Genomic DNA, 14,774 nt, shown 5'->3' with positions numbered 1-14,774 from the left:
GCATTTCCCTTTGTGAATCCTTTGTACTTCTCCTGGATCATTGTGTTGCTGAGAAGAGCTGAGTCATTCATAGCTGATTATTGCACAGTGTTGCTGATACTGTGTACTATGTTTTCCTGGTTCTGCTCATTTCATTTTGCATCAGTTCATACAAGTCTTTCTAGATTTTTCTGAAATCTGCCTGTTCATCATTTATTTGCACAATAGTATTCCATTACATTCAAATACCACAGCTTGTTCAGCCATTCCCCAATTGATGGACATCCCTTTGATTTCCAATTCTTACTCACTACAAAAAGAGCTGCTATAAATATCTTTGTACAAAGAGGTCCTTTCCTCTTTTTTTATGTCTTTGGGATATCAACCTATCAGTGATATTGCTGGATCAAAGGGTATGCAGAATTCAATGGCCCTTTGAGCATAGTTCCAAATTGCTCTCCAGAATGGTTGGGTTCACAATTCCACCAACAGTGCGTTAGTATGCCAATTTTCCCACATCCTCCCCAACATTTATCATTTTCCTTTTTTGTCGAATTAGCCAATCTGATAGGTGTGAGGTGGTATCTCAGACTTCTTTTGATTTACATTTCTTTCATCAGAAGTAATTTAGAGCACTTCTTCATATGCTTATAGATAGCTTTGATTTCTTCATCTGAAAAATACCTGTTCGTATCCTTTGACTATTTATCAATTAGTCAGTGACTTGTATTCTTATAAATTTGACTCAGTTCTCTATTTATTTGAGAAATAAGGCCTTCATCAGAGCTACTTGCTATAAGGACTGTTTCCCAGCTTTCTGCTTTCCTTCTAATCTTGATTGCATTGGTTTTGTTAGTCAAAAGCTTTTTAATTTAATGTAATCAAAATGATCTATTTTACATTTTGTAATGCTTTCTATCTCTTGTGTGTTCATGAATTCTTCCTTTTTCCACAGATCTGACAGGTAGACTATTCCTTGCTCTTGTAATTTGCTTATGGTTTCACCTTTTATGTCTAAATCCTGTACTCATTTTGACCTTATCCTTGTATATGGTGTGAGATGTTGGTCTATGCCAGGGATAGGGAACCTACAGCCTCGAGGCCACATGTGGCCCTCTTGGTCCTCAAGTGCAACCTTTGACTGAATCTAAACTTCACCGAATAAATTCCCTTAATAAAAGGATTTATTCTGTAAAACTTGGACTCACTTAAAAGGCCACATCTGAGTGGCCCACCTAGAAGCCCATATGTGGCCTCAAGACCACAGATTCCCCACCTCTGGTCTATACCTAGTTTGTGCCCTGTTGTTTTCTAGTTTTTCCAGCAGTTTTTGTCAAATAGTGAGTTCTTATCCCAACTGCTTGGTCTTTGGGTTTACCAAACACTAGGTTACTATGGTCATTTACTACTCTGTCTTGTGTACTTAATCTGTTCCACTGATCCACCACTCTATTTCTTAGCCAGTACCAAATAGTTCTCATGATTATTGTTTTATAATATAGTTTGAAATCTGGTATTGCTATGCCACCTTCCTTTGTATTTTTTTTCATTAATTTCCTTGATATTTTTGACCCTTTGTTCTTCCAGATGAATTTTATTGTTATTTTTTCTAGCTCTATCAAATAATGTTTTGGTGATTTGATTGTTATGGCACTGAATAAGTAAATTAACTTAGGTAGAATGGTAATATTTATTATATTGGTTCGCCCTACCCGTGAGCAATTGCTATTTTTCCAGTTGTTTAGATCTGACTTTATTTGTAATTGTGTTCATATATTTCCTGGGTTTGTCTTGGCAGGTGAGACTTCCAAGTATTTTATATTGTTTACAATTATTTTAAATAGAATTTCTCTTTCTATCTCTTGCTGCTGGGCTTTGTTGGACATATAGAGAAATATTGATGATTTATGCAGGTTTCTCTTATATCCTGCAACTTTGCTAAAGTTGTTAATTATTTCAAGTAGTTTTTTAGTTGATTCTCTAAGTATACCATCATGTCATCTTCAAAGAGTGATAGTTTTGTTTCCTCATTCTAATTGCTTCTTCTTCCTTTACTGTTATAGCTAATATTGCTAGTACTATACTGAATAATAGTGGTGATAATGGGCATCTGTATTTCACCCCTGATTTTATTGGGAAGGCTTGTAGCTTGTCTCTATTACATATAATGCTTGCTGATGGTTTTAAGATAGATACTGCTTATCATTTTAAGGAATGCTGCCTTTATTCCTATGCTCTCTAGTGTTTTTAATAGGAATGGGTGCTGTATTTTGTCAAAAGCTTTTTCAGCATCTAGTGAGATAATCATATGATTTCTGTTGGTTTTATTATTGATATGATCAATTATGTTGATAGTTTTCTTAACATTGAACCAACCCTGCATTCCTAGTATAAAACCCACCTAGTCATAGCATATAATCCTTGTGATATATTGTTGTAATCACCTTGCTAGTATTCTGTTCAAAATTTCTGCATCAATATTTATTAGGGAAATTGGTATATAATTTTCTTTCTCTGTTTCAGCTCTTCCTGGTTTAGATATCAGCACCATGTCTGTGTTGTAAAAGGAGTTTGGTAGGACTCCTTTGTGTGTTTTTCCAAATAGTTTATATAGTATTGGAATTAACTGTTCTTTAAATGTTTGGTAGAATTCACTTGTGAACCCATCTGGCCCTGGGGATTTTTTCTTAGGGGGTACATTAATGGCTTGCTCAATTTGTTTTTCTAAGATGGGGTAATTTAGGCATTCTATTTCCTGATCTGTTAATCTAAATAATTTATATTTTTGTAAATATCCATCGATTTTGCTCAGATTGTCAGATTTATTGGCAAGTAGTTGGGCAAAATATTTCCTAATGATTATTTTAATTTCTTGTTCATTGGTGGTGATTTCACCCTTTTCACTTTTGATACTGGATATTTTTTTCTTTTTTTTAAAAATCAAATTAACCAGTGACTTATCTATCATTTTGGTTTTTTCATAAAACCAGTTCCTAATTTTATTTATTAGCTCAATAGTTTTTGTTTTTAATTTTCAATTTTATTAATCTCATCTTTGATTTTTAGGATTTCCAATTTGGTGCTCAATTGGGGATTTTTGATTTGTTCTTTTCCTAGTTTGTTTGTTTTTTCAGTTGCATGCCCAATTCATTGATCTACTCTTTCTCTATTTTGTTGATGTAAGAATTTAAAGAAATAAATTTTCCCCTAAGTACTGCTTTGGCTGCATCCCATAAATTTCTAGATGTTGTCTCATTGTTGTCATTCTCTTTAATGAGATTATTGATTGTTTCCATGATTTGTTCTTTGACTCACTTATTCTTTAGGATTAGATTATTTAGTTCCCAATTAATTTTTAATTTATCTTTCCACTGCCCTTTGTTGAATGTAATTTTTAATTGCATTATAATCTGAAAAGAATACATTTTAGTATTCCTGTCCTTCTACATTTGATTTTCAGGGTTTTGTGCCCTAATACACGGTCAGTTTTTGTGTAGGAGCCATATGCTGCTGAGAAAAAGGTATATTACTTTCTGTCTGCATTTAGTTTTCTCCAAAGGTCTGTCATATCTAACTTTTCTAATATTCTATTTACCTCCTTAGTTTCTTTCTTGTTTATTTTTTGGTTGGATTTATCGAGTTCAGAGAGGGGACAGTTGAGGTCCCTCACTAGTACAGTTTTGCTGTCTATTTCTTCCTGTAACTCACTTATCCTTTGAAAATTTGGATGCTGTATCACTTGGTTCATGTATGTTTAGTATTGATATAACTTCATTGTCTATGGTGCCTTTTAACAAGATGCAGTTTCCTTCCTTATCTCTTTTAATTAGGTCTGGTTTTGCTTTTGCTTTGTCTGAAAATAAGATTACAAAAACAGGATTACCCTGATTTTTTTTTACACTCCAGCTGAAGCATAATAGATTCTGCTCCACCCCGTTACTTTCACTCTGTGTGTACACTTTCAGGTGTGTTTGATGTAAATGACGTATTGTTGGATGAATTCTGGCTTTTGATCCATTCTGCTATCTGCTTCTTTTTTAGGGGAGAGTTCATGCCATTCACATCCACAGTTATGATTGCTAACTGTATTTCCCTCCATCCTATTTTTCCTCCTGTTTGTTTGTCCTCTCTCTCCTTTCACCCTTTCCCTCCTCATCGGTGTTTTGCTCCTGTTCACCACTTTTGCTGGTCTTCCTCCCTTCTGTCAGTCCCTCCCCCTTTACTTACTCTCTTCCCCTTCTGCTTCTCTGTCACTTAAGATAAATTTCTGTATTCAACTGATTGTGTATATTATCCCTCTTTGAGCCACTACTGAAGAGAGTAAGCTTCAAGCAATGCTCATTGCCCACCCTCCACTCTTTCCCTCCACTATAAAAGGTTTTTCTTGCCTCTTCATGTGTAATAATTTGTGTACTCTTCTTTTTCTTCCCTGAATTGTTTTTTTTAATGTCATTCCCTCAAATTCACCTTATTCCCATACCCTCTGTCTCTATATATTCCTTCTAGCTTTATTACTATTAGTGGCAAATTTATAAGCATTACAAGCATCATCTTCCCATGTAGGAATGTAAGCATTTCAGCTCCATTGATTTCTTATGTTTTCTTTTACCTTTTTACCTTTTTGAGCTTCTCTTGGGTCTTGATATTGGAGATCAAATTTTTTGTTCAATGCTGGTCTTCCCCTTATGAAAGCTTGAAATCCTTCTATTCTATTGAATGACCCATTTTTTCCCCTTGAAGTATTATGCTTAATTTTGCCGGGTAAGTGATTCTTGGTTGTAATCCTAACCTTCTGAAATATCTTGTTCCATGACTAATAATCCTTTCACGTTACAGCTGTTAAATTCTGTATAATCCTGATTCTGTCTCCTCAGTATTTGGATTGTTTCTTTCTGGCCACTTGTATTTTTTCCTTGACCTGATAGTTCTGAAATTTGGCTATAATGTTCCTTGGAGTTTTTATTTTGGGATCTCTTTCCTGAGGTGATCAGCGGATTCTTTCAATGCCTCTTTTGCCCTCTGGTTCCAGGATCAGGGCAGTTTTCCTTGACAATTTCTTGAAAGATACTGTCCAGTTGCTCCTTTTTATTGTCCAGGTAGTCCAGTGATTCTGACATTGTGTCTCCTGGATCTGTTTTCCAGGTCAGTTATTTTTCCAATGAGGTATTTTACTTTTTCTTCGTTTTTTGCATTCTTTTGAATTCATTTGATTGATTCTTGATGTCTTATAGAGTTATTAGCTTCCACTTGCCCAATTTTAACTTTTAAGGAGTCATTTTCCTCAATTAGCTTTTGTGCTTCCTTTTCCATTTGGCCAGTTGTACTATTTAAGGAGTTGTTTTCTTCAGTGGATTTTTATGGCCAATGTTACCTTTTAAGCCATTGTTTTCTTTTTCTAAGCTGTTGACTCTTTTTTCATAATGCTCTTGCGTCACTCTCATTTCTTTTCCCAATTCTTCTTCTACCTCTCTAATCTGATTTTTAAGCTCCTTTTTGAGCTCTTCCGTGAGTTCTTTCTGGACTTAAGACCATTTCCCGTTTTTGTTTGGAGCTTTTCCCATAGGTGTTTTGACATTGTTGTCCTCTTTTAAATTTGTTTCTTGATCTTCCCTGTCACCATAATAATTTTCTATGGTCGGGATCTTTTTTGTTCATCTTTTTTGGCCTTTTTCTTTTCTTTTAAATTTGAGCTCTGCTCCTAGGGTGAAAGGGGCACTGTCTCGGGCTTCTTGCATCAGGGACTGTTTACGTGGTGCTGCACTGATGTTGCCCTGGGACCCACCAGGGACTCTTATTTCTGGTGCTATGCTGAGGGGGTGGAGTGGAGAGTGGCTGGTGCTGTTGGAAGCTGCAGGGGTCTGGCAGCTCACTTAGTGCTGAAGCGGGATCCTGGTGTTGGTGTCTGGCATCTGCTGAGGCTGGTGGGGTGTTTCTGCATTTCCCTGGGCTACGCTGAGGCACGGGGTGGTCTGGCTGTTGCAGGCTGTCTGTTTGCCAGGGGCCAGGCTGAAGCTCATGGAGGGGGGCAGGGCTGGAGTGGCATTGGCAGCTGCCTGTTTGCTTAAGTACCCATGAGGTTGACATCTCCCTGTTTGCCCAGGACTACTCTTAAGCATGTGGTGGTTCTCTGAGCTGGAGTCTGCTTATCCCCCTGGCTAGGCTAAGGCGTGTGGGGGATCCCGGTATTGGCATTTCCCTGCTCCACCACACTGGGGTTCAGGGTCTCCCATTGGTTTGCTGAGGTGGAGTTTGCTGCTGGCTTGCTGGAACATTTCCTGGCCTAGACTATACTCTCCTTTTACCTGAGTGGGACAGACCTTTCCTGCCAATCTTCCAAGTTTCTTGGGCTAAAAGATTGTTTTACCCCATTTTTTGCTGGTTCTGCTGTTCCAGAATGTGTTTTGGGGTGGCTGTTTTATGGTTGTTTGGATATGAATATGGGAGAGTTATGGTGATTTACTGCTTATTTCATCATCTTGGTTCCCAGAAGTGGGGATGTTTTCTTTTTTTTTTTTCTTTTTGGTGAGGCAATCGGGGTTAAGTGACTTGCCCAAAGTTACACAGCTAGTAAGTGTTATGTGTCTGAGGTCAGACTTGAACTCAGGTTCTCCTGAATCCAGGCCAGTGCTCTATCCACTGTGCCACCTAGCTGCCCTTGGGGATGTTTTCTTGTAACATTGATGAATTCTGGTGCTTGTGTGCTTAGCACTGTACCTAGCATATTGTAGGTGCTTAATAAATGTTTCTTGACTAACTGAAGATAAGCAGATGGCCAGGCAATAGATGCCCTGAAACTGTTGTCAAACACTCTTCTTCATCTTAGAAATGACCTGAGGCTTTGGAAGCCTGAAGCTTCTGTCTCACGTGGTCCCAGTAAGTCACTCCCCACACATCTCCCCAAATGCCATTCAAGAGGAAATGGGGGTAGTGTTTCATCCTGGATATGTGGAGCAAACTCATCCAGCTTGCTCCCAAAATAGTTTATCATGATTTCAAACTGAACCACCTGAAATTGAGCAAGATGGAGTTATCCTAAGTTCTAGCCATTGGTATTTGGGCTAGGATTTTTTTCTTTTTCTTTTCTGGTATTTGGGTTAGGTTTTTTTTTCTTTTCTTTTCTGGAGATGAGTGGAGGGAAGAGGAGTTGGACCCTGAAGAGTTGAAGTGGTTTTCTCAAAACTAACCCTGATAAGTTACAAAGGGAATTCAGAAGGAAAACCAGTCTCAAAAGCCACAGTTAAGGACTGACGACATAGGTGATTTCTGATGATACTAAAACAGTGTGGAAGGTGTGAAATGCCCTCGTGGGAAGGAGGTAGCTGGAGTGAAAGGTGGATTGTTAGAGATTAATTCCATGTTTCTAACAGGATGAAACAAAGCTGAGAATGCCATTTCACAATTTTGTTTCTGAAAGAACTTATTAAAAAGGCAGCACTAACAGTCTGACATAATGGATAGAGGAAGAGCCTTGGAGTCAGAAAGACCGAGATCAAATCTTTCCTATGACACATGCTAGGATGTAACCATGGGCAAATTACTTGACCTCTCAATGCCCCAGGCAGTATTCTTGGAGGGATTTTCCACACCAAAGGCTCCTGACATCAATTAAATCACAGCCCAGGACCAAATCCTCTGTCTCTCCTCTCCAACAACAAAAATGCAAAGACAAATTGAAGTTTATTTGATTTTATTAAATCTCTCTCCCACAAATGTCTCCAAATTATTGTGGTCATAAAACATTTGAGAAAAGCAAAAGGAATATTTTTATGTGCTTCAGATTGTATTGATGCCTTTAAATTTCTTTTTTTTACATCATAGACATTTCAGGACTATAGGTTTATAGCTAGAAAAGACCTCAGAGATCATGTGTGACATTCCTTCCGCCCAGTGAATCTTCCTTTATTATAAAGAAAAACAGCTAAGCAGAATCAGCAGAAATGGGGATCACAATGTACAGGGGAGCTGACATCCTATGTCCATTGGACTCCTCCCCAAGAATTGTCTTAGGATCACAGGCCCAGCATTGTAAGGAAATCTCATCTAGTCCAATTCCCTGATTGTATAGGTGAGAAAACTAACTCCAGGCTAAATGACTTGCCTAAGATCACATATCATACAAATAGTAACTGTCTGAGTCAGTATTGGAACCTAGGTCCTGTCATTGCAAAATCAGTGCTAATAGTAATGATAATAATAATAGTAATAACGTTTATATAACACTATGTGCCAGGCACTGTGCTAATTGCTTTACAGTTATTGTCTCATCTGATCCTCACAGAAGTAGGTACTGTTATTACAGTTCACAGATAAGGAAACTGAGGCAGGAGAGGTTTAAGTGACTTGCCCAGGTCACACAGTTACTAAGTGTCTAAGGCTAGATTTGAACTCCCATCTTCCTAACTCCAGGCCTGGTGATTATGATGCACAGTGGCACCACCTGGCTGCCTATTCCACCTGTACCTTTAATTTTGATAGAATGTTGATGTCATTCTCTTTGCCATACTTACCCCCCCCCCCCACATGCACATACACACTTAAAATCAGAAATATTCGAAAAGTTCACTTTTTCCCTATGAATTTTATCTCTCTAGATCAAGCCCCAGGTGCTAACACAACTTCATTCCCCCTTCTCCTGGTAAGGTAAAAGGCTAACAAGGCAAAGATTACCAACAAAGTGAGAAAAATGAGCAAGCATTTCTCTAGAAAATGTCATTTCCAACTAAACCATTCTGTTGTTTCATGTGTTTGGGGGAGAATTCCTCTCTGCCTCTGATACTGAAAACATGCTTCTCGTTTTCTGTTTTTCCCCAGACAACAAGGAGATTTTCCTGGCTCGAGCGGTCCACAAGTCCTTCATCGAGGTTAATGAGGAGGGCTCTGAAGCGGCTGCTGCCTCAGGTACTGGGTTCTCTTAAAAAAAATAAAATGAAAATCCAGCATGCCAGGCTTTTGTTTTCAGCCCACTTTCTTCAGTACCCCAAAGGGAACCCACACCTACACGTACGCCCTTCCACTCTGACACCAAGAAGCTGATTTAGGCCATAACTCAGACGCTGAGCTAGTTCTGAACAAGGCATCGTTTCCCAAAGATGATGTGTAGCCTGTGCTGGGTCTCATGTGTCCTGTTAAACTATCCCTCCCCTTCACACTTGGCCTCTAATGAGTGGGAGGAAGGCATTGGCAGGGTTTATCAGGATGCCTTTTCTTGCAGCGCTGCATCTTTGATTTTCATTCTTGCTCTGGAGTGATTGGGGAATTGAGGGGATTACTTCTCCCATCACTGGGAAGTTATTGTATTTTATAAACAGTAACACGAGATCAAAGATAATACCTTGTGTTTAAAAAAAGATTGCCTCGGTATCAATGATATGTCAGGCTCAAACATGACCCCTTTCTCTCATTGGTAAATACTCCTGGGGCCTCCTTCACGCCTCATCGACAGTCTCACCAATGAGTATCCATTGTGTGGCCTTCTCACCCTGGGCCATACCTCTGCTATGCTGACCCTCTCTGTTTTTGAAGAGGCCCTCCTGGAGCCACCATTCTGTGGAGAGGCCCATACTGGCCAGCCTTTAATCCTCTTCTGGCTGTGCTTCTGACTTTCTGGATTTCAGTACCGTGTTCCCTTTCTGCATGCCTTTACCACCACCACCCCACCTCTCAGCTTTCTTTTGTATGTCGTCTTTCCCCATTAGATTTTAAGCTCCTTGAGGGCAGGGACTGTCTTTTTGCTTGTATTTGTATCCCCAGTGCCTAAGAGAGTGATTGGCACATGGTAAGCACTTAATAAATGCTGATTACCTTGTCTGGCTTCCATATTACCACAGAAAGCCCTGGCTACTATGAGCTGTGTTCAAGGATCTCTCTCCCCTTCCCTCTTCCACACCAGTCCCAAATATAGTGGTTTTTACCCACGGGATTTTATGGTGTTGACCATGAAGATGTCATGTCGAGGAATACAGTCTATTCATATGGCTTCTTTCTGGTATCTACCATTCTAGCCTTTGAGTTTTTAGTAGTGCTGGATTTAGAGCCAGAAGTCCTGGATTCAAATTTTAGCTCTGTGTGACCTTTGGCATGTCACGTGATCCCCTGGACTATTGAATCAGCACCAAGATAGCAAACTGCTTGGGTCATAGGGCAACACGGGACTGTATCGATGAGTACCATCATCACAGTCTGTAGGCTTGTATATCTTAGAGCTGGGATAGACCAGAGGCCATTGAGGACAGTTCCTTCATTATGCCAGTGAAAAAGCCAACCTTGCTAAATAGAACGTTCCATTTGACATGTGTTTGGTGTTAAAAAGAAGAATTCTACCTCTTTTCTTTGGTTCAAAAGGAATTAACCTGTCAGATCTCCTTTGGAAAGACACGAAGGTCTTTGTCCCTGAGAATGCCAACAGGATCCTCCCCAGGGGACAGTGACTGAATTGGACTGTTGCTTGTTGTGAGTCATGGAGTACACTTTTAAGCAAAGCAGAACGTTAATGCCGTCTTTTTCTTTTCTTGTCTTTTCTTTTTTTTTGTGCAAAGGAGTGGCCGCTAGGACTCACGTCCTCTCACTCCCGTTTAATTATTAGTGGCTTCTGTAGCATTGGACATAAATCGCCCCTTGCCATTTTTAATCATTTTCAGAGCATAAGTAGAGATGTAATTACTCTGGACCCCTATTTCACTTAAATGAGATTGTTAGTCCTATTTCTTGGTGACACACGGAGCAAGAGTGATTTCTTGGTGAGATGAGGGACCATTTCTGAAGCTTTCAAACCTAAGGATGTCTGGTTCATGAAAGGTGGCAACCCTATGTAACAGCCTGGCTGCTTTTCCCTTCTTCTCCACAGGAATGATCGCCATTAGTCGCATGGCCGTGCTCTATCCCCAAGTTATTGTCGACCATCCATTCTTTTTCCTTATCAGGAATAGGAGAACAGGTGAGTCACAAGTGGTGAACCTTTGTTAATGAGTCACACTGAATCCTTTCCAAACCTGAGGAGACATTGCATTTGGTCCCTTATTTTTCTGAGAACTATCGCCTTTCAAGAGTACTTTGGAGAACAAAAAGAAACTCAGAATAAAAGGGATTTTTTTTTTCGTGCATGGAGTAGACTATATCAGGAGTTGTCCACCTCAGGTTCATGGACCACAGATTTCAAGGAATCCATGAACCTGGACTGGAAAAAAATTACATCTTTATTTTCACTAACCGTTAACTACAATTTGGCATTTCCTCCAATGATTTAAAAACATTATTCAGAGAAAGGGTCCATTGACTTTACCTGACTGCCAAAGGGCAGTCTGTGTCACAAACAAAAGGTTAAGTACACCTGAACTTGATGGCTACCCTCAGCCCTTCCAACTCTCAAATCCTGTGATTCTGTGAAATTTGTCTATCGTGTTGGCAACACCATCCTCCCAGCCCTCAGACTCACAAGCTAGGAGTCATCTCACTGTACCTTCCCTCCCCTCCCCCATCCAAGCTGTTGCCAAGGCTTGTCCATTTCACCTTTGTAATATCTCTCGAATATGTCCCGTTCTCTCCTCTGCCACAGCCCTCACCTGGTGCCTTCACCACCTCTCACCTGGACTGTGGCAATAGCTGCTGGTGGGTTTAAGTCCCTCTCCACTTCAGTCCTTCCTCTGTTCAGCCACCAAAGTGATTTTCCTAAAGTACAGGTCCAATCATGTCACCCCCTGCTTCTTAATCAATAAACTCCAGTGGTTCCCCATTGGGTCCAATATCAAATACATAATGCTTTGCTTGGCTTTCAAAGCTCTTTTTAACACATCCCCCTTCTACCTTTACAGTCTTCTTACGCCTTACTCCGCAATGTGGACTCTTGATAAAGTGAACTGGCCTCCTGGCTATTGTACAAACAAAATGCTCCATCTCTCAGCTCTGGTGGTCCCCCAGGCTTGGAGTGCTCTCCCTTCTCCACTCTACCTGTTGACCTCTCTGACTTCTTCTTAACTCCCAACTAAAATCCCACCTTCTACAGGAAGCCTTCCCCAACCCCTCTTAATTCCCATATCTTACCTCTGTGAATCATCTCATTATTTATCCTCTCTGTAGCTTACTTTGTATAGGCTTGTTTACGTGTTGTCTCCTTCATTCCATTGTAAGCTCTTAAGAGGGCAGAGACTGTGTTTTGCCTCTTTTTGTATCCCCAGGGCTTAGCACTGTGCTTGGCACATAGTAAATGTTTAATAAATGTTTATGGATTGATTAGCACCCTATAAATCATAATCAAAGACACAAAAGTGTCTCTCCCTGACTCTTTTTTGGTGAAATTCTCATTTGTGTTCCCCCCCACCCACTCTGATGTAGGTACCATCTTGTTCATGGGAAGAGTCATGCATCCAGAAGCAATGAACACAAGTGGCCACGATTTTGAGGAGCTGTAAATATTTAATCTCACATCATTAAAGGAAAACTGTCACAAAGCACACCATGTTTGCACCTGGTATCTATAAGGTCTGTGTTCTCCAATGTATACTCTGAACCCTTTCCAAGCCCGCACAGTCATGTGAATGGCCAGCTGGTCTTGTCAAAGAATGCTTTCTGTATTATTGCCATCATGGTCCTCTTGCTGTCCTTGTGGTTACTGTGTTGGTATTGAAAATAAAACCATCTATTGTACACATGAACAGATCTGGTTCTCATTTTCGCATAGTTATATTGAGCCCTGGAGTGTCCTGAGAGGTGAGGGTCTATAGTTCTGTGGAATTGGTGGTGATTCCTGACCTCTTCGGTATCTCGTGGATTTTTTTTTATCTTAAGGAGGGCTACTTTGTTAGCTGCCTGTAATCATCACAGAAAGCATGTGGTTGTCCATAAAATTTGACTTTCGTTCACCTGTAAACCTGAATCACGTGAGAGGTGGTTGCAAAGAAATTCTTTGGTACTCCAGTGGATCTTGACCTCATCAACATGCTTGCCTCACCTGTGTCACCCTTCTCTGTGTCTCCTTCTAAATCCTTCAGAGGAGCTTTACCCCATGTGCCTAAAGCCTTCCTCTGCATCAGAGATTCTTAACCATTTTTTGTCATGGATAGCTGTGGGTGGCTGGTGATGAAGTCTTTCACCCCTTCCCAAAATAAGATTGGTCATCTACATTCATAATGGAAATAAATGCTAAATTTCAGGTAGAGGCTAGTAAAAAGAAAAGCGTCATTTTTCCCCATCCAAGTTCACAGACTTCCTGAAATCTCTCCATGCACCTTTGAATGTCCGTGGACCCCGGGTTAAGAGTCCATGCTCCAGATCTCCTGATGTCAAGCGGATACCAATGGGCTTTTAGCACATGAGCTAAAGATTTAGGTAGCCCTTATTCATGCCCTGGGACGGAGCTGTCCTCTTTCTCTAGTCTTACATCTCTTTGATGTCTGACACCCTTTATGCCAATTCTCAAATGCAGTTCCTCATAGTTAATGTCATGTCCACCATCAGTCAATCAGTCAATCTGCAAACATTTAGTAAGCACCTACTAAGTGCCAGGCACCATGCTAGGTGTTGGGGGTGTGAAGGCATAAGCAAAATATCGCAGTACAGTAGAGAGAGCACTAGCTCTGAAAGCAGAAGAAAAAGGTTCAAATTCTGGCTCTGACCCTTATTACCTACATGACTGTAAGTTAACCTTCTGGGGCCTAAGCTTCCTCATTGTAAAATGAGGGGTTGGGACTATATAACCACTGAATCCCTTTGGCTCCTGAGGGCCATTCTACTCTAAATTAATGACCTTGTGATACCATTGGAGGAGCTAACATGTACACATGTGCCCTATCCTGGTCTTTTCAGTAACCCTCAACATTAATTCATTAGAAACCTTGGCATCCCATGCCTCATAGGAAATGGAAATATGGTCTGTTGTCCCATCCTTGAAATTTATTTCAATAAAGCATGAGATAATATAAACTTCTCTGTGTGTATGTGTGTATATAATATATATAAAATATGTACACACACATGTATGTTATGTGTACACATGTACACATATGTGTATGTATATGCCTGTAGTCTCTCTCTCTACACGTATATATACTGGTCACCTCTTCTCCATTGTATACTTAAACTTTTCTTTACCCTCATACAAAGGCAAGTTTGAAGTGCCACCATTTTACTGCTTCCAGATAGAGCCAAAAGTATGTCAAGAGCCCCAAAGAGACAAAACAAGTAAGCAAATTGGTCATTGAAATCCAGCCCATAAAGAGGAGAACCCTAGACAAGTCACTGGGATTATTAATCAGAACAATCAATTCCTTGAATGTTACTAATATATGCAGCACAGTAGTTAGGTTCAGCTTTTCCTCACACCTATTAAACTTCATTCTGCTGGTGAAAAAGTCATAAATTACTGTGGAAGGAGTTTACTTTTTCAGGTCACTAGTAAAATGTTACCACTGCCTGGAATAACTAACTTAAAGATCCCAGTAGGGCCAAGGCCAAGATTTAACCCAATTCTGTTTCTGAAATAATTTCTGAGTTTCCAAAGTTTGATGTAAAGCAATATTTTCATGGTTTTATTTCTTATGGTTTAGGGGCTTAATTAATTTTTTAGGCCCTTGGTATGAATCGGCATAATCCTTTGCTGTGTAACCATTTTCCATAACACTACAGATACATATAGGACACAAAATGAATTATTTATGAGGCATTTATGGTTATAGGAAATTCTGAGAGTTAATGAGGCATTCTCTCCCTGCCACTAATCATAAAAACAGTTTCCATGTCGGATAGCTTTATATATAGTGGGAGGGAAAATTCTATCATTTACTCAGACCTCTGTGAGACATAAG

The 14,774-nt window shown here is 39.9% G+C and overlaps 1 protein-coding gene across 3 annotated transcripts in view; it reads left to right on the top strand.

Moving 5' to 3' along the window:
• Positions 1-12,626, top strand: part of SERPINI1 (serpin family I member 1) — a 99,078-nt gene extending 86,452 nt beyond the window's left edge. For 2 of the 3 annotated variants that reach the window (XM_027875662.1, XM_027875663.1), the window contains 3 exons: positions 8,791-8,877; positions 10,823-10,912; positions 12,307-12,626. In XM_027875662.1, coding sequence (XP_027731463.1) covers positions 8,791-8,877; positions 10,823-10,912; positions 12,307-12,383 — 254 coding nt within the window. In that variant the 3' untranslated portion in view covers positions 12,384-12,626. Of the gene's footprint in view, positions 1-8,790; positions 8,878-10,320; positions 10,429-10,822; positions 10,913-12,306 lie in introns of those variants that run through there. The other variant, XM_027875664.1, reaches the window with a different exon arrangement.
• The last annotated feature ends 2,148 nt before the right edge of the window (positions 12,627-14,774 follow it).

The sequence above is a fragment of the Vombatus ursinus genome, unplaced genomic scaffold (genome assembly GCF_900497805.2).
Source record: "Vombatus ursinus unplaced genomic scaffold, bare-nosed wombat genome assembly UNPS02014810.1, whole genome shotgun sequence".
NCBI lineage: Eukaryota > Metazoa > Chordata > Mammalia > Diprotodontia > Vombatidae > Vombatus > Vombatus ursinus.
Note: the sequence above shows the minus strand (reverse complement) of the source record. Positions and strands in the feature narration are given on the sequence as shown.